The following is a 26,912-nucleotide window of genomic DNA, read 5'->3' as shown; positions in this document are numbered from 1 at the left end:
AGACTGATGTCTAGAGCACCTCAGTTGTGTGAAATCTATTCATCAGAGTTTTTAATCTGCAGTATGCAGATATTTAGTGAGATCATGTTGTTGTAGAGGAAAACAGGCCTGTTCAGGTTCAGTATCAGAGGGGAAAATGAGGCTGTGATTCCAGGAAAGCTGTCAGATGTTCGGGGGGTGTAATTGATGTGATCTCTCCTGAAGTCTCTCCCCTTCTGCCTCTCTGCTTCTCTCCATCTGATCCCTGGATCGATTTCAGTCTCGATTGCACTTCCTGAGGGGAGATCTGCTGTCCTATAAAATCCCCTGTTTTAACTCATGACAGATAGCCACAGTGTGCATTAGTATGAGAGCCATAGCAGCCTGCTGTCAACCTGCACCTGCACTACGACAAAAACACTTCAACATCTTGTCTGCTCTGTTGTGGGCGTGCATTTGTTTCTGAAAAGTTCTGATTAATTAAATTCCATAGTATATGCCATTCTGTGACCTCCAGACTTTAGGAAACTGTTTTTGAAGACTTAATTTATTACCAGTGTGTAAGATAGATTACATCATAGCTTTCGATACAAACTAGAGAGCAAATAAGCTACTTGTGTATTCTCCAAAAGTCTCCAGTGTCAGTGGAGATTATTGATGGTGAAGACATTAAGCGAATTGAGGAAGGGTGAGTACTTAGTTGCAAACAATGACATAATTAATCTGCACTACTAAACCCTTTGCTTACTGGGATTGCTGCTCCCTATCACAGTAAAGAATGCAGACAAGGTGGCTGCATAGCAAAAGTCTACTATTCAGTAATGAGACAAGACAGATGAGAAGTTTTCTGTAGGTTCTTGTGTAGCTCACTGCTGTTCTTCATCAGAAAGTTACTGTAGGAAATCAAATTAAAGCAAAATATAACCTGATCGTGTACATTTGTTTAGTGTTGCCATGGTTCAAAATCTGATGCCAAACTGGAAATCAACCAGTGAGCTGCTGGTATACATGGCTGCACTGCTGTTATCGCCCTACTTTATGGGTAGATCCAACCTTACCAGCCAGTGATACAACTGATGGAGGTGATGCAGCACCAGGCTGAACCTACTACACACCAGGCTTTGAAAAGCAATTTTTTAAGAATTTTTTTTTTGTAGAAATCTTGATAATTATAGTAATTGCCAAGCTTTATTATATAGCTCATTTATAGGGAGAAACAGCCCTGCCTGCGTTAGTCAGGATCACTTTTAGGTAAAGAATTCTGACATCTGTTTGAATGAAAATGGTACACAATGGACTTCAACACATTCCTTTAACAATATCTGTCTTGCTCAATGTGTGAGAGCAAAATACAGTAAAATACCCACTCATGCTTCCATACATACTGATGTAAGCTAGAGTTCATTCAGGCCTTTCCTAAATGTATTTACTGCTGATCAAACACTGTAGTCAAACACATGAACACGTTTATTGTCCCTTAGTCAGTTGAAAACGGCGACAGTAAAGTGAAAATAGGGTGAGGTCCTTAAGTGGTCTACTAAGCCCTTCTCTCTATTGTCTGGAAGAAACTTTTATTACACAGGAAATGTCCTTGGTTTTGTAAATGTGTATGTAAATCTTGCATGTTTGAGAAAAGAGGAAATTTAGATTCTTTTATCTTTCAATCTTTCAGCCTGCTAAAACACAGCACTGTAACCTGGTGACAGTTGTTCAGAGATAAAATATTAGTTTCACTATGTTCTTGTCTTCAGGGACAGACTGAAAGTAATAGTAAACTTTTGGAGGGTTGGAAAAGATCCCCTTCTTCTGTCTTTGTTCATTGTTAAAGGAAATCTAATCTTTATAGTGTGAAGTCCTGACACTCAGACATGTCCACCACAAACACACTCGTAGAATCAGTCAGAGGGAATTCCCTGACTTGTTTGTATGTATTCTGGGATTTACTACTCAGAAACACCCCTGCCTTCATTTCCTTGTTTCTGTGCCGCTGATGGACTACATCCCCTCTAACGTAGACTCTGTTTCCGTCTGTCTCACTTGGCCATACCTCTGTTTCCTGACCAGAAAAGCCGGTGGCAAAGGTGACATTCTGGACAGTTTGTCACGTCTGGTGTGAGGTGAGGTCAACAGAGGCAGGAGTGCAAGTAGGTTCAAGTAGACTTATAGTGTAATGGACGGAACAGAACTGCATTGGGAGATTTTCCAGCTTTCCTTTTGTTGTTGACATCAAACCTCAGAGAGCGGCTGTCTTTGTTCCTTTGGATTGGTCACACCATCCCCACATTTCCACTGATGTTTCTTTGGATTTTGTGCCCCACTTTGCAGTACAAATAGAAAAGATGTTGAACGTTTTGAAGGGAACGCTGTGCACAGAGTGTCATCAGTAGTGTGTGGGGTTATCATTTTCCCATAATCACATGTTGTCGTGTCAGCGTTTACAGATCTGAACATTCTTTGAAGATCCTCTCTGAGCTTCACATGAACGACGAGCAGCAGCAGAAACAAACTGGCTAGAGTAGTTTGCTGATTACAGAGAACACTGTTTGCATTCAGGATAGTTTCAGTCCGGCGTTTGCTGCCAGACATGAGGAGGCGCCACAGCATGGGATAATGATGAATACATTCTCATTTGACAACAGAGTGAGAGGTAGTACGTCCTCGGAGTTTGCTTACCTTGCAATGCCGCACTTTATGGTGGCATGCGAAGTGCGTGTATGTGTGTGTGAAGTAGGAAGACGTGCACAATGATTGTGTCTGTCTGATGTGTACACACCTGCTTCTGTACCAGTGTGTGTTGGTATGCATGTTTATGGTGTGAGCTATGCAGTGTTATTTTAGATCTAATCATCAGTAGCTGCTATAGTTCTAGTTTTTCCCTCATGCAAGACCTTTAGGTTGAGATCCTAATGGCTGGTTTTGCAGCTGAATGTTTTATTATCACACAGCTGAGAGATGAATTCAGGATTTTCCCTCCTATACAAAGGCTGATACACAGCACTGACGTCTCTTTGCTGGCCACGTTTCGGTGACATATCATAATGAAACTAACACTAATGAAAACACAAACACACACACAGCAACTGAAAAAAAAGTCTTAGAACCTGTCTAGTTTTACTGGAAATGAACATGGGTGATTAGTTTATTCTGCCTACATGTACAAATTGAGGTAATCCACATACACTACCGTTCAAAAGTTTGGGGTCACCCAGGTAATTTCATGTTTTCAATGAAAACTCTCACTTTTATTCATGTGCTAACATAACTGCACAAGGGTTTTCTAATCATCAATGAGCCTTTCAACACCATTAGCTAACACAATGTAGCATTAGAACACAGGAGTGATGGTTGCTGGAAATGTTCCTCTGTACCTCTATGGAGATATTCCATTAAAAATCAGCTGTTTCCAGCTAGAATAGTCATTTACCACATTAACAATGTCTGGACTGGGTTTCTGATTCATTTAATGTTATCTTCATTGATAAAAATGCTTTTCTTTCAGAAATATGGACATTTCTAAGTGATCCCAAACTTTTGAATGATAGTGTATATTTTCACTCATTTGGTGAAATAAACACACTTTTTTCTACAACTATAGCAAGGACTTAAAATTTCCTTGAAATAATTTCAAATCTCTCAACCACAATCTCCCAGAATCCAACATCTAAACCTTCTGCAAAGCTAGAAAAAAGAGAACAGTCGGTTGTCATAGCCATAGTGATGCATGTTAGAACAATTATAATTCTAAGGAGTTAAGTGCCTCTTTCAAGGACCTCCTGGGTCATCTCTGAAAGAACATGGCTAGTTGGATTCACATCCTCAGCTATGGTGGATACCTATTGACAGCATGATGGACTGATGTACTGGAACATGTGGTTGCAGTTCTTCCAACTGACAACTTACAGGATTTAAATGGTCTGTTGCTAATGTCTTGGTAACAGATCTAACAGGGCACCTTCAGAGGTCTTCATGCTTTGGCAAATGAAAGCCTCCTGGCAGCACACAAGACAGACTATTAGACAGTGATGGGCATAATGGTTTATTTCATGTTGGCAGAACAGCGTCTTCATACATGACAGTACGTAGCAATCCACTCAATGTCATTCGTTTGCACAGAACTGCAATTTAGAGGACAGTAGATGATGCCAGTTAGTTCACAAAATTGCAGGATTGTAAGACACATCGGTAATCTAAAGGTTTACATCATTTGTTTAAGTCTGTTGCAAGTTTTTACACACACTTTTAGCTACTCTTTAAATGACATTTTCCAGACATTGTTGGAACATTTGCTGCCTGATTCAGTAGCAATTGTTTCTCGTGTCCATATAAGAGCCACGTCTCACATCCCTGAAGTAAAAGAGAGCACAAAGACGGGAAGGAAAGATTGCTCGAGGTCTTTGAAGTTTCAGGAAAGGTGTAGCTGCTTTAATGGAGCCAGTTGATATAACATAAACAGCTTTTCAGCTTGTTACTGTTGCCCTTCTGTGCAGCTCTAGGCCTTTTGTTGAAATTGATATGTTTACTTGTTCAGTATTACGGTAGCCTGGATAAAATCAATGTAATCTATCTTGGCTGCAGTTCTAGCGTCAGGCAAGATGCTACTTTAGTCTTTCATTAGAGACAACCAGCTGCCAAAAATGCCAAAAAAGGCAACAAGCTGTTTGACAACAGTAGCGTGTCAGAGGAATGGAATGAGACTGAGGTTAATTGAAGCTTTGATGAGAGTGAGATAAAAAAAAATTGGGAGAGCAGTTTAGGATTTCTTTCCATTTGGCAAATAAATACCACTTTTGGACTCTGAACCTGAAGGAATGAAGAGCAACTGGCCTCTTGAACCTAAAATGTGAGGAGAAGTCATTATACAGCTTGAATGTGTTCTATTCTCCAGTTCATCTATGCATGGAAAAGTCAAACCAGGGTTTTATACAACGAAAATACTGTGCTGTATATCAACAGCTAATTCTCAACCCTCTGAACTCCAAGCAGTTTCAGCTTTTACTCTGTGTTTAGTTGTGTTTTCTGTGTAATATAACTTTATGAGTACAGCAGAACAATAGCTAGAAGTATAGAGAACTCAAAATATATTCTGTGTGGTATGCATTTGCTATAATGTCCTAAATCTTAAGAAAAAAAAAGAGACAAAAGTTCAGTTTCTTTGATTATCAATCAGCAGGTTTTGATGCTCAGAGGGTTTAACTAGATGTTAGTTCAGACAAAATGACTCATTCAGTTACCTGCTGATCTAAACTGAAAGACTGCAGCGTTACAGTGAAATACTATATGACATATTGAATTAATACATTGTCACTATGGCAAAAACTTGGAAAACAACTCACTGCAGTGGTCCTTTAAAGGCACAATAGCCTCTCTGTCATCTCACTGACCCCAAGCTTAACAAATCATCTCATGAAACTATGTTTGCTCTACTGTAAATCAGGAGTAGTCGCTCATAACAAATCTTCTGAGTACACAGTCAATGTCAAATTAAAATGGGTTAATAAATCACTCTCCAAGATTGATTCATCAACCATTGTTAGAATCTTTCCACTCCTCCATGCCCACCAAACATTAAGAGCGAGCCACAAAAATGTGTAAACACACATCATCACCACCTCCTCCTTACTGTCAAAGGACGAACCAGTGGTTTGACTTTACATGTTTATAAGGTTTTAATCAGAGACACAAAATTGAACTTGACAGGGGAGAATAGTGGAGCTATAATCAAACTGTGTTGATGTTGACTTCTGTGTGGTCTTTTCTGTGTGGTCTATTATAGAAGACATGACAGGACAACTGATGATTTGACTCTTGTTATACTTGACTTGTGGCCTTTCCATCCTCCTATTTTCCCTTGTATTCCAGCCTATGGGAATTATCAGATTCCTCGACTGTTTATTGTACGTAAGGCTCTGTGTAGCATGTTACAGCTGCCACATACCATAATTCACAATCACTTGTTCCGAGAACTATCATCGGACATTTCTTATTGTATGCAAAACTTACACTTTCTCTCTTGTGTAATCTAATGCCTCAGCATTGTTTGTCAGAGGTGCTCCATGGATCTGGTTTCACACCCTTGTCCACAATGCCTCACAGCAATTTGTACACAATTCAGGACATTCCTTTGACATAGTTATTCCTGCATCTCTGCGAGGAAATGTGTCATGGGTAGTTTCCCCCCACTGTTGTTCAGCTATTTTTGGTGATGGTGAGGCCCTGGGGAAAGACCTGAGGTTGAGCCACAGCTGTGGTTTGACTTAGTGTCTCCCTCACGGTAAACATGAGCAGATAGAAGCCAAAGGAGAGATCAGTCCTCCCTGCATTAGTCATATTGACTGTATCTGGATAAGCTACTGTGTCCATGTTTGTGTGGGTGTGTGGATTTGGGTTCAAAGTGGGTAAAGTGAAACCATCGGTGTGGATAAGTGTTTATATTAAATGTGGTTTCAAACAAAGAATCAGTAAGATGAGTTCAAGTCAAGAAGGCACAATGCAAAGTTTTTTTTGCATATGAAAACTAATTTATTTACTTGCCGTATTTATCTGGCTTAGTGGCAGCACAACAAGCTTCAACGTCGTGCTTCTGGCCAAATGATGGATGCAGTTTTCTTCCTCCTTTTGTGTTTCGGTCTCTACCAACTCTTCAGTTGTTGGCTAGTTGTGAACTTAACTTATTGCTACAAATAGCATGTCTCACAGAATATTTTAATCAACTATTTTTCAAAAACAATCATGACTGCCACTTTAAATGTGTAATATTAGCATTGCGACTGATTACTAGCACTCATTGCAAGCCTATTTCCTGTGAATGAAGTATGAATAAAGTGAGTATCTGCTCTATCTACAAACAACAAACAAACAAATAATTGTAATGTACTGACTGAAGAAAGCAGATTTCTGCCACTGGATATGTTTGACAGTTAGTTCTAGATACAATAGCATTACAGTCACCAGATGAAATTGTCAAGAAATAAAACTAAATGTTTGAAAAGGATATTCCACTATATAGTTGACCTGTTTCCTAGTTGAAGTCATCCTTAAGGTCGTGCAGAACATTCCTCAACAAAGCATCAGTGCATTGAGAGAAACAGTGCACAAGAATCGAAGCATAGATTCAAAAAGTGAAGTGAAAAACAAGTACGTTAGTGTCAGTTAAAGTACCAACCCTACGCACACACAGACAGGATAGTCACTACACAAAAACAACATATTTAACCAGGAAAAGTATATGAAAATAGTATGCACACCAGTTATAAAGTGTGTATTTATGCATAACTCCGGGGACATCCATGAATAATTGAAAACTTGGATGCAAGAATTGTAATGTGTACTCTGGGGCTTCACGTTGCAGTGCCATACTGCGACAAATAATTAAAAAAAGCTGCTATTGAAATGTTTCCTAACTGAGGGAGGAATCAGATATGATGCTTATGTTTGTGTATATAATGTGTTCAAGGATTTAGGATCTTCATTGTCATTGCATTTCTTCAGCGAAACTTTGTTGGCACTTTACACTGTATAACAAACAACAAGCAACTTTACACAAACAAGTATTAAAAATAAAAACAAGTATACAAAAAGTATTAAGAGTGTAACAGTGCAATGAGTTGCAATGTCTGCTTTAAAGTGTCCGATTCAAGCAAAAAATGCTTAGGTTGAGATGGTTATTGCACATTCACATGTTTATGGTCCATCAGGGAGTCTGTGTTTGAGAGCAGGGGGTATTGGGGGGTAGGTGGGTAAGAGTTCCAGCTCTGGGTTGTGTGTGTTTGTGGGTGGGGGAGAGGGAGGGAGGTGGTGTAATGGAGGCTATAGCTTGGGGGAAAAAGCTGTTCCTCAGCCTGGTAATCTGTGTTTTAATGGTGGAGTATCTCCTCCCCAATGGCAGTGGGACAAACAGGGTGTGTCCTGAGTGGCTGATGTCCATGCAGATGTCCCGTGTTCTTCTATGCATGCGCTTAGCGTACACAGAGTCCAAGTCTGGAAGCTCAGCTCCCATGATTTTCTGTGCCACCTTTACCATCCAGGACACATCTTTCCTGTCTTTTGCTGTGAAGCCACTGCACCACCTTGTGCAGTCCTGGCAGAGGATGTTCTCGATGGTACTTCTGTAGAATTTTCTAAGCAGTTGTGGAGCCAGTCCAGCCTGTTTCCACTTCCTCAGGAAGAACATCCTCCTGATAGTAGTAACTGTGAGACTCAACAACAGACTTCTTTACCTTAAGATTAAACTTATATCCAATTTACTGCTATTTTACTAAAGTTCACCAATATCTTAAAGTCAGAACATCATCTTCACTGAAGCGACTAGTAATAACAACAAGCCATTGTTGTCACTCGTAGCTGAAGCTTTATCTTCTCCCATGGCTCGATATCTTCATCTCGGGTTAATCTATGTGAGTCTGTGCTGCAATTTAAGAATAAGTGTTAATCATTAACCCTTTTCTCTGAACACCTGCTTTGCACTGCAGGTTTTACACCAGACTGCAGTGTGCAGCTGCTGTTTACACTGTGTGCAGGACAGAATTCATTTCACGTGTTTGACTTATAGTAGCTTTAATGCGTCCACCTGCGCTGACTTCATCATTACAAGTCTGATGAATTTTCGTAGACCCACTTAAATGGCCCAGTTACATGCATATGCTATATATAACTTTGACTTTCTTTCACCTCACATACATGCATCCCCTCTGCAGTATATTACACAGTGGATAGACACTCATTCCTTTTAGCTTCAAATTCAAATCCCTATACCCCCTAAGACTACACTATGTGGCACTGGTCCAGTACTTTTCAATGCTGCAGCCCCCTACTACTGTGTGGCTCTCAGGTGTTAAGCTGCAATCTTGCCAATTGTATGTGACTGTCACCCAGTACTTTTGTCTCTATGTGTCGGTGTGTATATTGACACCCTAACACGATGCATTAGATTGTGAAAATGCCTTTTATCCCATTCATAGCTGCAGGAAAACATTACATTTGGCCAGATGAATGCGGTAATATGACAGTAATTATTGAATCAAACATTTAGTCTGTCAGTCCAGCAGGGACATGGAGCACTTTTGCCTGATTTAATTTTGTCCTTTCACCCACGCTGCCTTTCATCTTTATGCCCTTGTGTGCCTTTGTTGCTGCTCTGAAATTTTAGCTCTTTCCCAAACATTTCAGTCACACATACACACCAACAGAGGTATTATTACGGAGGGCGGCTCTGACCTGTGAAGGAGGACGGGGGGAGACTCCCATTCTGTTGATCTACACAGCGTGACGTGTTTGACAGAGAGAGCGCAGAAAGAACAAAGATAGGGAAAGAAAGTCAAAGATCCGGCATGACAGCACCCAGATCAAAAAGGAGAAGAGTGAGTTAGCTGTTAAAGGAAGCCATCGGGGAAAGTCGCTGTGGTAATTGTTGAAGTTCCAAAGTCCTTCGACTGTAAATCTCCAGCATGGAGTCCTTCTACTCGAGCAAAGGTAAGCCAAGGAAATGTACAAATATGCAACTGAAAGGAGAGAAAGGAGACAGGTAACAAAGCCAAGAGGTAAAGTGATACAGGTGGAGAACAGATGGACTGAGAATTTCTGTGGGAGGGACTGCACATGTGTCAGATTATAATACTGCAGCAAACGTATAACAGGTGTCCGTCTGGGTCTACAGATCTCAGTATCATCACACAGGAATTCAGTGGAATCAACAAATCTTTGACATTAATTTATCATAAAACTCTGTCTTTATTCAGTTCAAGTTACTTCAGCTTCAAGTCTTGTCATGATGAGTTAAATGAGAGTTCATTAAACTCATATTAACAGATTTCCTTCAAAGTATGCATTTCTGTGGAATTGAAACACTCCACTGAGACTCCACTGCTGTTCATGCATGCCTCTGAAGGTTGGCTAAACTTTCAATATTCCAGTATTGCAGATGACTAGAAATCAATAAGCTCAACATTTTTAATCCACTGGATTTACAGGATTTTTGCATGCATATGGTGTCGTATCTTAAATTAAGTGTTCACATTATGAAATTAGCTTGACATAGACACGTCATTGACAGACAAGTGATTATTTATCTCTTTTTAAAATTGAATTTCAGGAAAAATGTACTACATATGCATTGATTGACATCATAGCAGATGTGTAACACACACAGATCTACAAATAATAATACTGGATTTGTACGTTAAACTACAAATATGATTTAATGTGACGTAATAATATTTGCATCTGTGCATTGTGCGTAAGAGGTGGAAAACCTAGGAAGAACACTTTACCATTGCTTGTAGTAACAGTGAACAAATTAGACTGATCTGTAAATGTTGCTTCACTGCAAATTTAGATCATTCCAGTGTGTATGTCAGCTGACACATGACAAGAAATTTAACATACAGAAGTGTGGAACCTTGTCAGAATACAATGGGTGCAATAAGTTAGCGTCCCTGTTAACATCATCAAATTAGACCTAGGGGATTGGAATTAGATCATCCAGCAGCTTCGACATGATGCAACAGTAAAAGTATTCCAATCAAATATTTCTATAGCTGGAGGGGGGTGTTATGCTTTTCTGTCTGTTGCAGCAGAGCTTCACCTGCTAGGATTCTGGGTAGTCCTTGATTTATTTTTGTATTAATCGATCAATTTCCCACGTTCCCAATACGTTCCCAAAAAGTTCAAAACATTGGCTGCTTCTCTACTTTGGGCTACTGAAATGTGAGGATGCACTGCTTTTCTTTTCTGTTTTGTTAGAATTTGAATATCTTCTAGTTTGAGACCATTGGTTGGAAAGAGTTTGAGAGCTAGAAATAGACATTTTTCAGATTAATACAAACAGTCATCTGATTAATTGACAATAAAAAGCTTCAAAACATAACTGAATTCACCAAAATTCCTAATCAGCATTCTATGTGCACTACTGTTAAAACATTTGGGGTCACTTAGAAATGTCCTTATGTTTGAAATAAAAACTGTTGTTTTTTAATGAAGATAACATTAAATGAATCAGAAATACAGTCTAGACATTATTAATGTGGTAAATGACTATTCTAGCTGGAAATGGCTCATTGATGATTAGAAAACCCTTGTACAGTTATGTTAGCACATGAATAAAAGTGTGAGTTTTCATGGAAAACATGAAATTGTCCGTGTGACCCCAAACTTTTGAACGGTAGTGTACATTAGCACTAGTAGGAACACATCAGAAGCTCCTAATGCAGTTGTCTGAAGCATGAAATACTGTTGCACAGAATGATCAATGATTCTTTTGATGTAAAATGCTTCCAAGTGTCTTCAATAATGTCGAACACTCTGTGAAGCTGAAACTATTTGGCGTATTGAAGCATTTTACCGCTTGTCCATGAGAACATTCTCTGCCTTCTGTTTACCACCGGATCACTGTGTTGTCCATATTTTGTAGTGTATTTGCTTTTTCCTGTCTGTGCCTGCAGGGAACACAGGACAACATGCTTTAAAGCTGGTAATGAGTGTGTAGCATAGAGGCGACTCTATTTTTATTATCCTTTCACCATTCCACAAAGCAACATGTTATTACTATAGAATGTTTAGGGGTTTGTTTGTCTTACTCGTTCTAGAGGAAAAGGTGACACTTTACCAAGATTAAACTTTAATGAAAAAAACTCACAGTAGCAATCTGCAGTTTTCAAAACACAACTGAGCCATTTGACCAAATAAGAATGTGAAAAAAAGTCAGCGTTTGACTAACTAGTGATCTTATGTGAGTAAAATGCTAAAACAGCGCAGACATCACCACATTTTAACTTCTGATCTCATTGTGGTTTATCAAAGATGTATTAAACCTCTGGAGGTGTAACTCAGTAGTGAATGGATGCTGACTGTAGCCGTGTGGTCCTGAGCAGATTTACTAGCTCGTCTTCACTAGCAGCTCCCTAATTTGCCACTTTATGTCCCTGCTTCAGCAGCCTGAGCAGTAAATTTCCCTCCGTGTGTCTCTGCTGAGTGCTGCTGACGCTCGGTCCAGCGGCCCACAGAGGAGGGATTTTTCTCACACTCAAAGGCCTTTTGCTGTCACACTCTTTGGGATTATAGATGAAAAAAGTTCCCACTGAGCTTCCATCAGGCCGCAGCACGATTCAAAGACCTCCCACCGAGTGAAAAGAAGTGCTGCACTGTATGTGTGTGTCTGAGGGTCTGGCTGGCAGCAAACAGTGTTCCCAAGTCTGCAGAATAGAGTAAGAGCTAAGTGCAGCTTTCTGAGGTTGCATTCACTGGTGGAAAAGTGTGCTGGGATGTTGTTATTGTAGGACAGAGGCAGGTTGCAGCCAACACCATCTAGTGGGCAGAGATTACTGGAGAAAACAGGAGCGATGGGCCCTCACACCAATAAATCTCACTGTAAATGGCAATAAAAAAATCAACAAAAAAGGCAAACATATCACTAGATTTGTTGCTTTCATTCTGTCCACTAATGTCATTAGGAAAGATTGAAATATGATTTAATTTCTTTGGCAAAATGACCTTCAATTTCCACTCTAGTGATAAGGGTTTGTCATCATTGTTTGCCTTTGATAGCAGTTCCATAACATGTATCATGTAGAACTTCCTGAGTCTAATAACGAAACACTGATAATTTCATTAGGGTCACTGTCTTTGTCTGCTACTGTCATGTCATCCAGACTGTCTTGATTTTGTCAGTTAAAATGGCAGAATTAACAATCAAGAAAAGGCCTGGTAACAGAAACCTGCACTTCAGGAGCTTAACTCATATTACAGACAGAAAGTCACTATATTTTCACCTTTGCTGCTTAAAATTAGTCAGTTTTTCACTGTCTTTATTTTGAACAGAGCTTGCATAGTTAAAAGAAGTTCTCATCAAACCACACCCACTGATTATAAGATATGGTTTAACATTCCATAAAAAGCAAGGGAGTGGACATTGTGTTTGGATTCATCTATTTAAGTGCTATTTCCGAGGGCGAGACCAAACTTTTCTTCTCAACTTTGCTCTCAGCTTTTTGTTTTTTATGCTTTAGCAGGTCATAATTCCAACTGTGATAACATTGTACTCACTCAGGTTACAGTAACTGCTGAGGTGGAGGAACATGGTGACATCTCTGAACAAAGGTCCAGTGGTCTGACCAGTCAGACAGGTGTTAATCTGTTCACCAGAGCAGTCAGACAAAACAAAGGCGGACGGTAAAATTAGCAAAACACCCAATTTATAAACAGCAGTGACATTTTTATAGAAGACTTTCCTGTAAGTTCGGTCCATGTTTTGTTTTTCTAGATCATTGAGATGATCATCAGATTTTAAATCTTGCTTTTGCTCTGACTGCTCATCTCCTGCTTTATCAGACTTCATGGTCCACAATGCTGTCATTTTGTCAGACCTCAGTAATGATGTGTTTCAGAAAAAATAGAGTCATATTTGCCTTTTTAGATAGATTTAGGGGGCTGCACAGTGGCACTTTTGCCTTGCAGGTAGAAGATTCCCGGTTCACGTCCCCGTCTTCCCGGATCTTTCTGCATGGAGTTTGCTTGTTCTCTCCGGATATTCCAACTTCCTAACACAATCCAAAACTTGCTGAGGTTAATTGGTAACTCTAAACTGACCATAGGTGTGGATGTGAGTGTGATTGTTTGTCTCTATGTGTATCCCTGTGATAGACTGTTACCTGTCCAGGTGTCTCCTGCCTTCACCCTCAGTCAGCTGGGATAGACTCCAGCCCCGCCGTGACTAATGAGGATTAAGCGATGTATAGATAATGGATAATGGAGATAGATTTGGGGACAAGCAGTCACTGGGTTTTCACATGCAGTGCCCTGCTAAATGTTCATGAGTCCTTCAGTGTTTATTGTTCTTTGTCAAACCCACTGAAAAGTGACAAGTGACCTTAAAATGCAATATGTTTATTACCATAAAAGAAACAGTCATTTTTTTTCTTTTGACACTGACTGGAGGAGATCCAGCGAAGACAAACACATGGCCAGGAGAGAGTGTTTCTCTTAATACAGTAATGCCTCCTTGTCCTTGAGACATTGTTGTTCGGTGTCACAGTTTGGCAGCAGACTGTCCATCCAGAAAATGTGACCATGAGGTTCTCCAGAGGACAGTCGGACTGCTCTCTCACATCCTGTTGTTCAGAGTTTGATGATGTTCTCTGACAAACCACAAGTGAAGAGAAACAAATTTCAGTTTCCTGTCATAAAGTGACAGAACTGAATGGCACCATATACCATGCATGCACCCATCAACCACAGTATTAAACCACAGACAGGGGACGTGAAAAAACATGGATTTTTTTTTCTGCAATGCAACGTTCTGTTGGATCCTGGCATTCCTGTGGATGCCACTTTGACATGTACCACCCACCTAAACATTACTGTAAACCAAGCACACCTCCCAGTGACAAAGAAACTCCCCAACAGCAGTAAATACCCTCTGTCACACTACAAAAACTACTCATGAATGAATGGTTTAATGAGCATGACTCCCCAGATCTCAGTTCAGTTGAGCATTTACCATAATGAGCCCAATCCAGAGATCTCACCCTGCAACCCACAGTGTCTGCTGGCAATGTCCCACTGCAGGACACCAAAGGACACTCCCAGAAGTCCCATCTCCATGCCATGATTGGTCCGTTCTGGTATCATGAGGACCTACACAGTATTAGGCAGGTGGTTTTAATGTTGTAGCTAATTGGAGTGTGTAGTTTTTCATCTTAGTAGTCTGTTAAAAATGACAACAATCAGTGGTTACATCTTTAGCATCATCTTCTCCAATATGAAAATATGGTCTTTTCCTAGTCATCCATGCTAATAAGTAAATATCTTTAGGTTTTAAACAGTGAAACAGCCAGATGAATGATACAATGATGCCACCATGGTCTGTAAGAATTAATGATGGACATATTTCTATATTTTTAAACATTTTTTACACCAAATGTTTTAACTAAGCCAGATAATAGTCCAAAGATGAATTAAAAATAAAAATAATTGGTTTAATTCAGACTTCTTTTTACCTTCTGTGACATCAGCTATACAATATGTTGTATGTTCACAAAAAATGCAATGTTCTCCTTGTCTTCCAAATATTTTTTCTTTGTCTTCTTTTCCTGTTGATTACATATCTTTAATGAATTGCTAACAAAGTTAAAATTTTGTTTTGTAAGATGTAGGGCCCCGAAAGAGATATGTAAGCATTTAGAATCAATAGCAGAATGTCAAATCCATTAAATCTTAATATCTGCCCACTAAAAGGTTATTATCCTGACCACAACTTAATATTTCATCTTATGTAAAGTATTTGCTATAAATATTCACCATAAACACTTAGGCAATTAAAGTCAGCTGCTGAGGACTGTACCAAAAGTTAGACAGCTCCTATTTTAGAGCACCATATTCACCAGTGTCATAAGGTGATGATTTAACACAGTGTTGGTTGCAGATGAGAAACACTAGCAGGGCTGACGGTTGGTAGCCGCTGCTTTATGTTACTCGTATACATTGGAAGGTGGTGCTGCTGAAGGGAATGTCCTGCACAGTAGTCGGGCGATGTGGGTGGTAGATATTGGGGGCAGAGTGGACTGACCCCAGTATGAAGGACAGCTGCAGGGCTTGAGGCTTTCATCTGAAATAGTGGCATTCAAAGGAGGTCTGGAACACTTTTAAACAAAGAGCGTTAGATCATGTTTATTGTGATATTTTCTTATCATAGTACATTTGAAATAAATTTCTGCTACATTTTGTCTTCGCGATGAGCAGTGAGGTAAGAAGTTGTACAACATTTATGCAGGTTACTATGTGACATTAAGCTAAAAGTACTAAGCTGAGTTTTCTGCTGTTGTGAATGAAATGCTTTGATCCATTACTGAAGTAAAAGTTGAAATACCACAGATTAAAAGTCCTCCGAACGGATTTACGCTACCATATCATAATGAGACTAACACTGAATGAAAACACAAACACACACACAGCAACTGAAAAAAAAGTCTTAGAACATGTCTAGTTTTACTGGAAATGAACATTGGTGATTAGTTTATTCTGCCTACATGTACAAATTGAGGTAATCCACATATACTACCGTTCAAAAATTTGGGGTCACACATGCAATGTCATGTTTTCCATGAAAACTCACACTTTTATTCATGTGCTAACATAACTGCACAAGGGTTTTCTAATCATCAATTAGCCTTTCAACACCATTAGCTAACACAATGTACCATTAGAACACAGGAATGATGGTTGCTGAAATGTTCCTCTGTACCCCTATGGAGATATTCCATTAAAAATCAGCCGTTTCCAGCTAGAATAGACATTTACCGCATTAACAATGTCTAGACTGGATTTATCATTCATTTAATGTTATCTTCATTGAAAAAAACTGCTTTTCTTTCAAAACTAAGGACATTTCTAAGTGGCTTTTGAACGGTAGTGTACGTATTACTAGCAAAACATAATAAAGTATTGTTAAACATATACACTACGCTAAATGTCTATAATCTTACATTACTATCTGTGTTAAAGTACTATATCATTAGTGTTATAATTAATAATATTAATACAAATAATATTGATACACATTTTTCTAATCGTTTTACTGTTATAGCTTGTACTTTCAATGAAGCCACTTTAAACAGCTTTAGATACAGGCTAATTTAATCTGTAACATGTTTTAGAAATTGCTAATGCGTTCAATTTGCTAGTTATTATATAAAAATCTTCAGATGGTTTAATTGTGTGTCCTGTTTACAATTCTCAGCACTGCCACTACTTGTTTTTGTTCCATCTCTCCAGTAGATGGTGATATTAGCCAGTTAACTTGAGTTTCCCTCCTTGTGTCGCTACTCATTTCCAACTCTTCCTCATTTCTCATCACAACAGGATTTACAAAATCAAGATGTTCTCTTTCTTTAGTGCAAAACTCACTTTCAAGGAGATGCTTCTCCCTGAAGGTTAAAGCACGATAAGCTCATTGAAGTTCTTGTCTGACTGACTATTAAACCCAAAAAGTTCCAGCATGTGGAGAAATATTCAGCCGTTTGTTTGAAGTCTTTGCAGGTGTCAGAGGCCATATTCACTACTGACTTGCACAGTTAATGCCACACACATGACAAACCAATTCCTCTTGTGCCGATTAAGGTTTAACTGATGTGTCCATTAGAAATATAGCAGAGCATAAATCTGCATTAGAGGCTGTGTAGTGTAGTTTACTTACATTTTAATTCACCACAACTGTTTTTCTCTTTTTGTCTTTCAGGTGAGTGCCCGCCTTCTTCTTCTACTTCTTCTGTTGACGGAGGAACATCTGAGGCTCTCAACCAATAAGTACTGATTATATTTATCCAACAGCAGCACCCTGGGAGTGAGATAACATACATGGAATACACCGAGTTGTTTAGAATGACTGTGATGTTTGCTCCTTCACAAGTGTTTGTGTTTGCCTCATAAAAGCTGTATGTTTTGTGACATTAGCAGCTAGATGAAAGCACATATGTCATGATTGATCTGTTGCACACACACACACACACACACACACACACACACACACACACACACACACAGAGTTTAGGACAGGTTTTATGCTGCCTTACACGAGTCTTAACTGTCATGAATCAAAAAGGTCGGGTCGAGGTCTGCCCTCGCAGCCCATCATTCTTCTCTGAAGTACATCTGGAATGTTTTACGCTCAGTGGGATGAACCTGAGGAGGGGCTGTAACACCTGGGCGTAGCCTGGCCCCCATAATGGAGTAGGTCACCTCACCGCTTTGCTTTGCTGCTTTGTAGTTGCAGCCAAAGGTGTGTCATGGAAAGGATGACCTGTTTGCAGGCTGTGCGAAACATTTAGTGAAAGCTCCCCTCCTGCTTCAGCATGCTTTTGGAGCTGTTTCATACAGTAAATCTAAGCAAGATAAGATCGAGTCATCAAACGTTGCTGAACTGAGTGTGGATGTGTGATCCGAGGCTTGGGTGGGGGCAAACAATGCTTGTTCAGTTACTCTGAACTTTACTCATGAAGCAAAAATTCCAAGAACGTGTGTGTGTATCATTGGCCAATGTCAAGACAGTTGCAAACTTGTTGCTTCCACACACCAGATTTTTTTCTGGTGATGTTTGGATAAGGGATAACATTGAAATTATGCAGACAAGTCTGCTTTGTAGGTCAGTAGGTGCTACTATTGAGGACTGGGTCACATTTCTTCACCTGAGGGTGAGGAGTTACTCGGTTCACGCCTCACCTGAAATTTTACAAAGCGAAGTGATGATTGTTAAAGGTGATCCAACTGGTTTGTGTTTCTCTCTAGAGAGCATGCCAGTGTGAGGCTCATTTGATACACCCAATTCTCCTGCAGTGCATTTAGTCAGAATTTCCTGGAAAACTTCACTTTTACCACAGAGATGCACTATTAATACAATGCAACAACTACACAAGTGCTCCCACCACTTTTAGCAGTACATTAATTGATTGATTACTATAGTAAACCCTTTTATAGCTTGTTTTCTGGTTTTGTTGCTGCACCATGAACGGATGTGGCAAAAACATTAAGCAACTCTCACATTTGTCATGAGAGTAACCTGATATTGTGTTGGCTGTAGTTGCTCTGCTGTTTGGTCCCCACATGGGCCACACACTCTCAAGGACAAACCGTTACCATAAGCTTTTCTATAACTCTGCGGACTTTTAAATCGCAGTTCTGTTTTTGTGCCAGTGGTGGTAAAAAAAAGTTGCATTGTTCAGTGTTGGAGCAGCTCCTCCTCACTGGCTTTTATTGCAGTTGAGGGAGGGGAAGCTCGCCTATTGTTTAGACTGTTATTCTGTCTTTAAAGCCAGGGCTTTTAGTTGGAGGTGTCACAGTGGAAAACAGGATGCAGAGCCAATTGAGCCCTGCAGATAAGAACAAGCAGAAAGGAAAGTAACATGCATCTCCTGCAGGAATGAGGATGGGTGAATTGCGGGTGGCTCATAAAATGGCGTTTATACAATCAGACAGACTTATTACTGAATGTTATTGATCATCTGAGCCATAGTGAGGCTGAATATTAAGGCTTAGTGTGGGTGTTTATTATTGCTTCTAGAGTATTGTACGTTTTACTTGCATCTTTATAGCGATCACACGATACGTTATTAATCCATCAGCAGTGGAGCTCGGGGTGTGGTGTATTATTTCCCTTGCATTATGTCTTCCATTCTGGCTCGCCTCACAGAGAATGCTGTGTGAAAACACAAAAAGCCTGCGGGCATAATTACAGTCGAACGCTTTGCATATCTCACGCAAACTCCAAGGTGAACAGCTGTACCTGCATGCTAAATCATCCCTTCTTTTTATTGTAGTGTTATCACAGGTGCAGAGCTCGTATCATGCCGTTTAAATTGTTGTGATATGGGTGACAGGTTGTTAGTTGTTTCTTGTCCTCACACACTTGCATGAGAGGACATGTTGGCTGCATTTTTACTCCAGAAATTATACTCAGCCGCCGTAAAGCCCGACAACCGGAGCATTCCTGAAGTTGATGGAGTGAAGAAACTTTTTGAAAAATGCAAATAAAAAACCACTTATATGATCACAGTTAAATGTTTACCCCATTTTAAGGGGATAAACATTTATTAGGTTTGCAGATGAACTCTTTCACTTGAGAACGTCTGGCTGACTTCTTGCCTGTCTGTTCTGTGCTTTGTGTTGCTTTACCAGTGCTCCGTCTTCACCTCCCAGTGCTGGAATAACAGGATTTCAGGGAGTGAAGTACAATATTACTTTCCCTCTTAGATAACCTAGAAACACAATTCAGACTTCATAACTTCACAAATAGGAGATAATTGTCACATTGACACCTATTGCCGCTGTTGTTGTCATTCTTTCCTACATTAAATTGCCCTCTGGTGGGTGGTTCGGCACAGCAAAGTTGTAGAGATAATAATAATGATGGTGAGTCACCGCTGTCTGTAACCGGACTCTAAGTCTGTGTCAGAATGGGGCTTTTCTTTGCTCTCACACTATGCAAGTTTACTGCAAGTCTGTCTTTTGTGAAAGGGCCAGCACATGCAGTCATTTTTTTCCTTTTTTCTCCACTCTGAGGAAAGAATGCAACTGATTCATTCTCCCCAGATGGGGCGGGGTGGGGTGGGTTTATGGGAGTGAGGAGAATAAATCACCTTTCTGTGTGCATGTGAGTGCGTGAAGAGGCACCTGCATTGTGCTGGTCTGTATTTTTATTAGATGCTGATCGTCAGGATGCCTCTCTAAAAATACAGCTCAGCCTCTTCAGGTTACAATGCAAATCTGCACATTGTGGCAGTCAGTCAGGAAGGCCAGAGTCCGGATCCTGTGTCAGGCGTTGTTGTTTGATAGCTGGTTGCCCATGGCAGCAGCAGTAACAAGCCCATGTTCCCCGCGACCTCAGCCGTGGACAGCACATGGTATTTGCCTAACCTGTGGGCTGCGTTGCCACAGCAACCAAAGCCCTGCGTGGCCACTCCTATATGTGGTGTGCAGACGCTGACTCATGAGGCAAATATTTAGAAGTTTTTTTTCTTCCTTTGATTTAAAAAATATGATTTAGTTGCGTTGTTTGTAGCATATTTTTTTTTTTTTTTATATTCAGGCACATGTTTCTGTTTTGTTGCTTCCTCATTTCATGAATGAGCTTGTTAGTGTGTGTGGTTAGTGTGTCTGAGTGTGGCACAGACCGACTGGTCCCTGCTGGTTGCCACTGCCAGACCTGACGCTCCCTACGGCCATTTTATACCACACTGCAGCTCCATTTTGTTAGGGTCAACTTACATTTAAGCATTACTTATTAATACTGATGCCTAAATGACTTACCTCGTTACATTTTATTTTTATCGTCATACAATACTCACACACCCGCACACACTTTGAAAGAAGTTTCTAATTCTAATGTTTTGTTATATACAAAAATGCAATTTAAAGTTTAACTAAAGCTCATAAGAGATTGTAGCCAACTAAATTAGCAAATAATGCAAAATTTTTCAAATTTCTTCATATTTTCTTTGCATAACCTTGGTGGAGGATATTTCTTTCATTAATTATTTCTTTATGTATTTTTTTGTGTATTTGATCTAGCCAAGAAGACACACCATTATTAAGTTATAAAAAGTTATAACGTCCAGCTGGACAGAAGTAAAGCACAATAAACAACACAAAATTCAGTTTAGGAGTAGCAGTTGTACTTTTCAGTTAAACATATTTTGATCAGAGCTTTGAACTCTTCCAGAGAAACAATAATCATTAAGCTGTACTGTGTTCTGAGGGGTTTTCCATCCAGGGTACAAAATAGGAGAAGGCCATTCTGCGAAAGTCTACTAAGTCTGCTTTAAAAATATAAATATATCAATGTTTCTGTCTCTTTAGGCTTAATGAAGGCCAAGAAACCTGATCATAACAGTGATGTGAACTTACAAATGAGTTGGATATGCAATCCATATGAATATTTGTACTGAAAAGACTAATGCTTTGCAGTATCTCCCTTAAGCATCTAACTCTGACTTTTGAAACATCATCTTTGTTTCTTAATAGCCTCAATGTGTGACTTTTGACCCCTATTTCTGAGATGGGAGTCACATAAAAATGATCATTTCACAGCCGCTGTAGGCAGGAAGAACGATTTCTTCTAACTATACATATAGTTACGCAAGAAAAGTATCAAGAACTAATTTCTAATTAGAGGTGTCTGAGAACTGTGAACTGATTTGTTTTAAGTCCGCACTCAATTATCCTGTCATGTATGTCAAACCTCTTTCAAGAATGAGTCATTTTAACATAACCGTCAAAAATTATTGAAAGGAGGATTCTGTTGTGACAGGCTCAGTTCCCCACAGATTAGTGTGAGCAAAGTGCTGTATTCCTGCACAGTTCTGTCTCAACTTTTATCGTTTTGTTGCACCCTTCAGGGTTAACAACCACTGGAGACATGCCAGACCTAACATGTTCTCTGCTGCATATGATCTCCCATCTCTTGAAATATGGTTACACCGTTCGGGTGTTTGCATAATCAACAGATAATTTGCATTGAAGATCCACATGGTTGGACGGTTTCTCTTTTTGGCTCACTCTGATTCCAGTTGTAAGATCAACTCGCTGTTTTTTTTAACAACTTACAAAAGGCTTAATTACTTCCCGTAAACCGAAGAATAAGTATGCAAGAGACAAATCCAGAGCTGTTGTTGGGTGTATTTTGCAGACTAGGTTTGACTTCTTTGTCTTCTGTCCTTTCTTTTTTCCTCTGTCCACCCTTCTTCTTAATCTTTGGAGCTGTAATTTCTTGGTTGCTTGAACAAGGCATCCAGTGTGTGTCTCTGAGCAGACTGATGCTGGAATAAAGTGTGGGCGCCTTCAGATGTATGGGACTTGGGGCAGGGTATCCGGGGCAGCAGAGAGGATGTGTCCAGTTTGGCAAGGCCCTCAGATTTATGGTGTAGATGTTCCTCTGCATTTATGGGACAGAGATGAAAAGATTCCCTTGTTCTTTTTTGCTCACAAACACCCTCCCTACCCTGAAAGTACCCCTCCGCTCCCATTCCTTCTGTTTCTTAGCCCCTTCTTGCATGCCATGTTGATCCGCCGGACAGGCAGCGGGTGAAAACAAGGAGTAGCAGTGTGGTTGTGACTGTGTGTTGAAAGCAGAAAGAAGGTGTTGTGTTGGTGCGAGGCCTTTTTATGATATGTCAGATCACAGCAGCATGGAGACAGGAGACCCTCTTGGAGATCGATTCTGGCTCAGCCCTAAAAAAGGTAAGTGGTTATACTACAGTACTGGAAACTGAGGACAGGGGTGGAGGTAAATGGTTCTTGGTATTGGTTGGATTAAAGCTTATGTCACAAAGAGGTGTGGCCATATGCAGGCAACATGTCATTTTGACTTTTTGGAATGTGACTACTTCAATAGGGTCTTAAATATATCATCGACTCGTCTTGTGCAACAACAATTAAAGTCTTCTTGCTCCTAAATGGTGCAATACATCTCCTGCATGCTGAGTCTGATCCCTGGCTGCCGTTTAGCTGAGCTGGCATGCAGCTCTAACAGGAGGAAAAAAAACAAAAGAGAAGAGAGCTGGTTCAAATTTTCTGTCCAGATCTCACTGCTGGAACTTGTTTACAGCACAAAGTGTTTTTGTAGTCGCTGGCTGTTTGCAGAATTCACCACCAAAATCTGATTGTTATTACTTTTATGTCATGATGGCAGGAAACATATTCTCCATTGTGTGCAATATTATACCACCCGTTTCACAAAGATAATAAATACAAAATGTTAAAGTTGTGCACATGGGGAACAGCACAATCTGTCCCAGTTTTGCCTCTGCTTTCAGTACGCCCCCATTTACCGCCTCATGGGTGGGCTGCTGTCCAAGTCCGAGAGGCTGCAGGGGGCGTTGTAAGGTTGGACACATCAGGACCCCTCTGCTAACACATGACAGGCTGCTTGTTAGAGAGTCAGTAAGTGAGCAAGAAAGGGATTTGGCAAACTTTTTGGGTGCTCCTGCTTATTTTTGGTTGGTACGAAGGTGGAAGGGAGACATAATCTGTGACTTCATTTCTTTCCACTCTGGAAAAGGAGAAGTCAGTGTGATCCGTGACTTGTGGAGCTGAGAACCCAAGCAAGACTTGCCATTTTTCTACCTCAAGCACACATCAGTTTATAGACTTTCCATGTGCATTTATGTGCACATTGGTGACACAAAAGCTGAGAGCTGGCTTTTCTACCTCTGCTCAGACAGTAGTCTATTCTCCTTGTGACGTCAGCACAGTTTTATATTACTGAAGCTTATTCCCTCCCTGAAAATGAGTGTTTGCAAAATTTTTCACTTAAACACAAAGTTACACTAACTATATTTCAGGAAAGAAAGGTTGTTTTACTCCACAGTTGCATTTAACAAGCCTTATGTAACTCCAAAGATATTTATGAGGCAAGAAAGATTTAGGCTGGCAAAGCGAAAAGAACATTTCTCATAGTGGCTTGGTTGATTTCAGAACATTACTTTGTCTATTGTTCTTGCCATTCAGCTCTGAACAAAGCAAAGGTTTTTCCTCTTTATACTATAATTTGCATCTTTTTTTAATCTCAGTTGTCAAAGAACAGTTGATTATTTATTTTTGCAGCAGAGTGAGGAATGCCAAAGACACCTCTCTCTCTATTTCCATCCTCACCAGCTCCTAACAGAGTGCTTCTTTGTTTGTAACCATCCTGTGGTTTATGTACTTCTGTGGGTTTATGTTTAGTAGCACAGTTTACAACACATCCAGGGCTTGTGGTTTTTCTTGCAGCTAGTCCTCGAGTCTCTCTTTTTGCGCACGGGACACAGTTCTCTTCAAGTCAACCATAGTTAACCTTCCGAGATCATCCCAATTACACTCCGGGTTGCTGTGGACTGGTCACCCTCAGGGGTTAATCCTTCCAGCTTTACCCGTCTTGCATTTCAAAGGCTGCATTCTCGGCCTGTTGGAGCTCTAATTGACACTGTTGTTAATGCTGACCCACACAGATATCAGACAAGGTTGTTGTTCAGGTTATATGAGGATGAGATTAAGACTTCAAATGCAGTCAGTCAGTGTGTTACAATAATCAAGTTTATATATAGCTCCGAATCCCAAACTTTTCCAAAAGGACTTTGCAAACTCCACAGTGCATGGCACCCTCTAGCTTTAGGCATTGGCCAAGTATATTATGAGAAAATATGGAACAAAAGTAACAAAAATTTGATCATTATAAACTACTTTCATGTTTGCAGCTCTGTTAGGTTGTTCTCAGATTGTGCTGGATGCAAATAATACATGCATGTCCTCCATGACAGTGCTAGCACAGCAGATATAATGTTTGCTGTTTCACCATTTAGTGGGTTATATTAACTGGAGATAAACACAAACTCCCCCTGAGGCTGATGAGAAAGTCATTGGTTTTGCCAGTGTTCAGTCATAAACTAAAAAAAAAACAACATTTTTTTGACCTGATAATGGTGGGACATGATGGATCACCTTCATTATTAGTTTCTCCTCGGGGGTGCAGCAATGTCTGTCATATTTCACTTAAAATCAAAAGTGCCAATGTCATAGTGACACTACAAGAAGATTCACTGGATCAACTGACTAATTAGAGTTCTGCTTCAGGACATTTTCAGTGGTCTTTTTTGGGAATTTCATGCATGGCAAGATATTTAGAAGTTGCAGAGACAGTCCTTCTAGCATCAAAAGTGTTTATATTCAAATGACTTTAGAGCCTCCGGCAAACCTCACAGCGACAGTAGAGTAAATGTCAGTAGGATTCATCCTCTAGGGATCATAAATGTCTGCATAAAAGTCAGCCAACTGTTGCTGAGATGTTTCAGTTTAAATCTGAACTTTTCCTATAATCTACAATGTGATTTTTGCTGCACCAGTTGAATGAAGTACTTCAGAATTTGATAAATGATCAAGCCATTAGTCATTTCACACCTCACCCTGGTAACAACATTTACCTCCATATAAAGCTGTTTACAACAATCTCTAACTTTAGCAGATTCCTGAGTCAGGTGTTTGTTTTCTTACAGCTTTGTGAGGGAGCGCAGCTGTCCGACTGTGGGGTCACTTGCCTTACCATACCTGGCCAGGAGACATGCCCTCACATATAAATAGGCTTATCGTCCACATAAAAACTGACTTCTCGTGCATTACAGAATGATTTGTCACAACTACAGAAGTGCAAGTCATGATTTAGGGTAGACTAAGAGCCTCAGTGGTTCGCTTTGTACTTTATTAATCTTTTCATGGTCAGCTAGATTATTTCTGTGCGTCCTCATTAACAGCTATGGACTAACAGTATTTTTGTGTTTCTTCGCTCGCAAAATAAATACCTTTACTGTATTCCTTGATAAATTGATAGTTTTGTATCACTTTTTATACCTAGCTTACCATTTTGAGTGGGAACTTATCAAAAGGACCCATCATTATAAAAAACTTGGACATTTGTTCTTTTATTATTTAGACACAGGTTTAACTTCATTAACTTCTTTTAATGTATGCACATGCATTTTGTGTGTAAGAAGGGGCCTGCTGACCTTTGCGTTCCCTGGAAGTGGCTGGAGAGTCTTGGATCTGATATCAGAATGGAGGGCACGTGTGCAGCACCAACAGACCTCCAAGCTGAGGGCCTTTACATCGGGCAAGTTGCCAGCCTCCATCACCTGGTGGTGACAAGTCTATTCTGGGACTAGTGGTGGTCTGAAACATGGCAGCAGAAGCAGACTTCTAACCAGGAAACTATTCAGATACCCTTCCCCAAAGTTGTATTGCTCCTTTACCCATTTCATTCAGTCGTGTCTTGGTTCTATTTGTGGCTGGCCTGCTGCTGCTCTCTGTTTACAGTCTGAATAAAATTAGACTGCATTAGTTCTATAGTGAGCGTATATCTCATTCTCTCCTGATCGTCTGCTTGAGATCATAAATGGAGTTGCTAATGCCAACTCAAACTTGCACACAACTATTGCAACCACCAAGTCACTGTGAAAAGTAGCAGCGGGAGCAACAGCACATCCAGCAGCTGCTCAGGCCTGGTGACACGGTATTTCTTTTGAAGAGGGCATATTTAATATTTCAATGGCTGAAGGGACTGGGCCTCTAGCCAGAATAAGGGTCACTGTCGGAAGTTTGAAGTTCACTGAACACTTTGTGCATAAACAGTGCATGAAATCCCACTGATATGTGGCACATAGAGTAAGGCGCCATGCTTGGTGGTGCCAATTACCCCAAATGAGGTAGCTATAGGGTTGCATGTTAACATGTAGCTAACTGGCGTATCATTGTGGCTTACTTGTGTAATTTGCATTTTATTAGTTTTTTTGTCTTTCTTTTTAAAATTCTGAATAGGTTCTGTGTATGTTGTTTCACATGTGCCCTCACTGCCAAGTAGACATTCAGCAGTGGACCACAAAATACCAAGTAGACTGAGTAATGAGATGCTTTGGAACCAACCTAATGTG

The 26,912-nt window shown here is 40.1% G+C and overlaps 1 protein-coding gene across 15 annotated transcripts in view; it reads left to right on the top strand.

Annotated features, from left to right (window-relative positions):
• plecb (plectin b) overlaps positions 1 to 26,912 on the top strand; it is a 142,441-nt gene that overhangs the window by 42,294 nt on the left and 73,235 nt on the right. For 2 of the 15 annotated variants that reach the window (XM_055013437.1, XM_055013435.1), the window contains exon 1: positions 9,408 to 9,447. The exons of 11 other annotated variants lie outside the window; for them this stretch is intronic. In XM_055013437.1, the coding sequence (XP_054869412.1) occupies positions 9,423 to 9,447 (25 nt within the window). In that variant the 5' untranslated portion in view covers positions 9,408 to 9,422. Of the gene's footprint in view, positions 1 to 9,407; positions 9,448 to 22,628; positions 22,696 to 26,912 lie in introns of those variants that run through there. 2 more of the 15 variants (XM_055013434.1, XM_055013433.1) reach the window with 1 other exon arrangement.

This window comes from Amphiprion ocellaris, chromosome 9 (assembly GCF_022539595.1).
Source record: "Amphiprion ocellaris isolate individual 3 ecotype Okinawa chromosome 9, ASM2253959v1, whole genome shotgun sequence".
Lineage (NCBI taxonomy): Eukaryota > Metazoa > Chordata > Actinopteri > Pomacentridae > Amphiprion > Amphiprion ocellaris.
The sequence above is the reverse complement of the archived record's forward strand: the minus strand, read 5'-3'. Positions and strand labels throughout refer to the sequence as shown.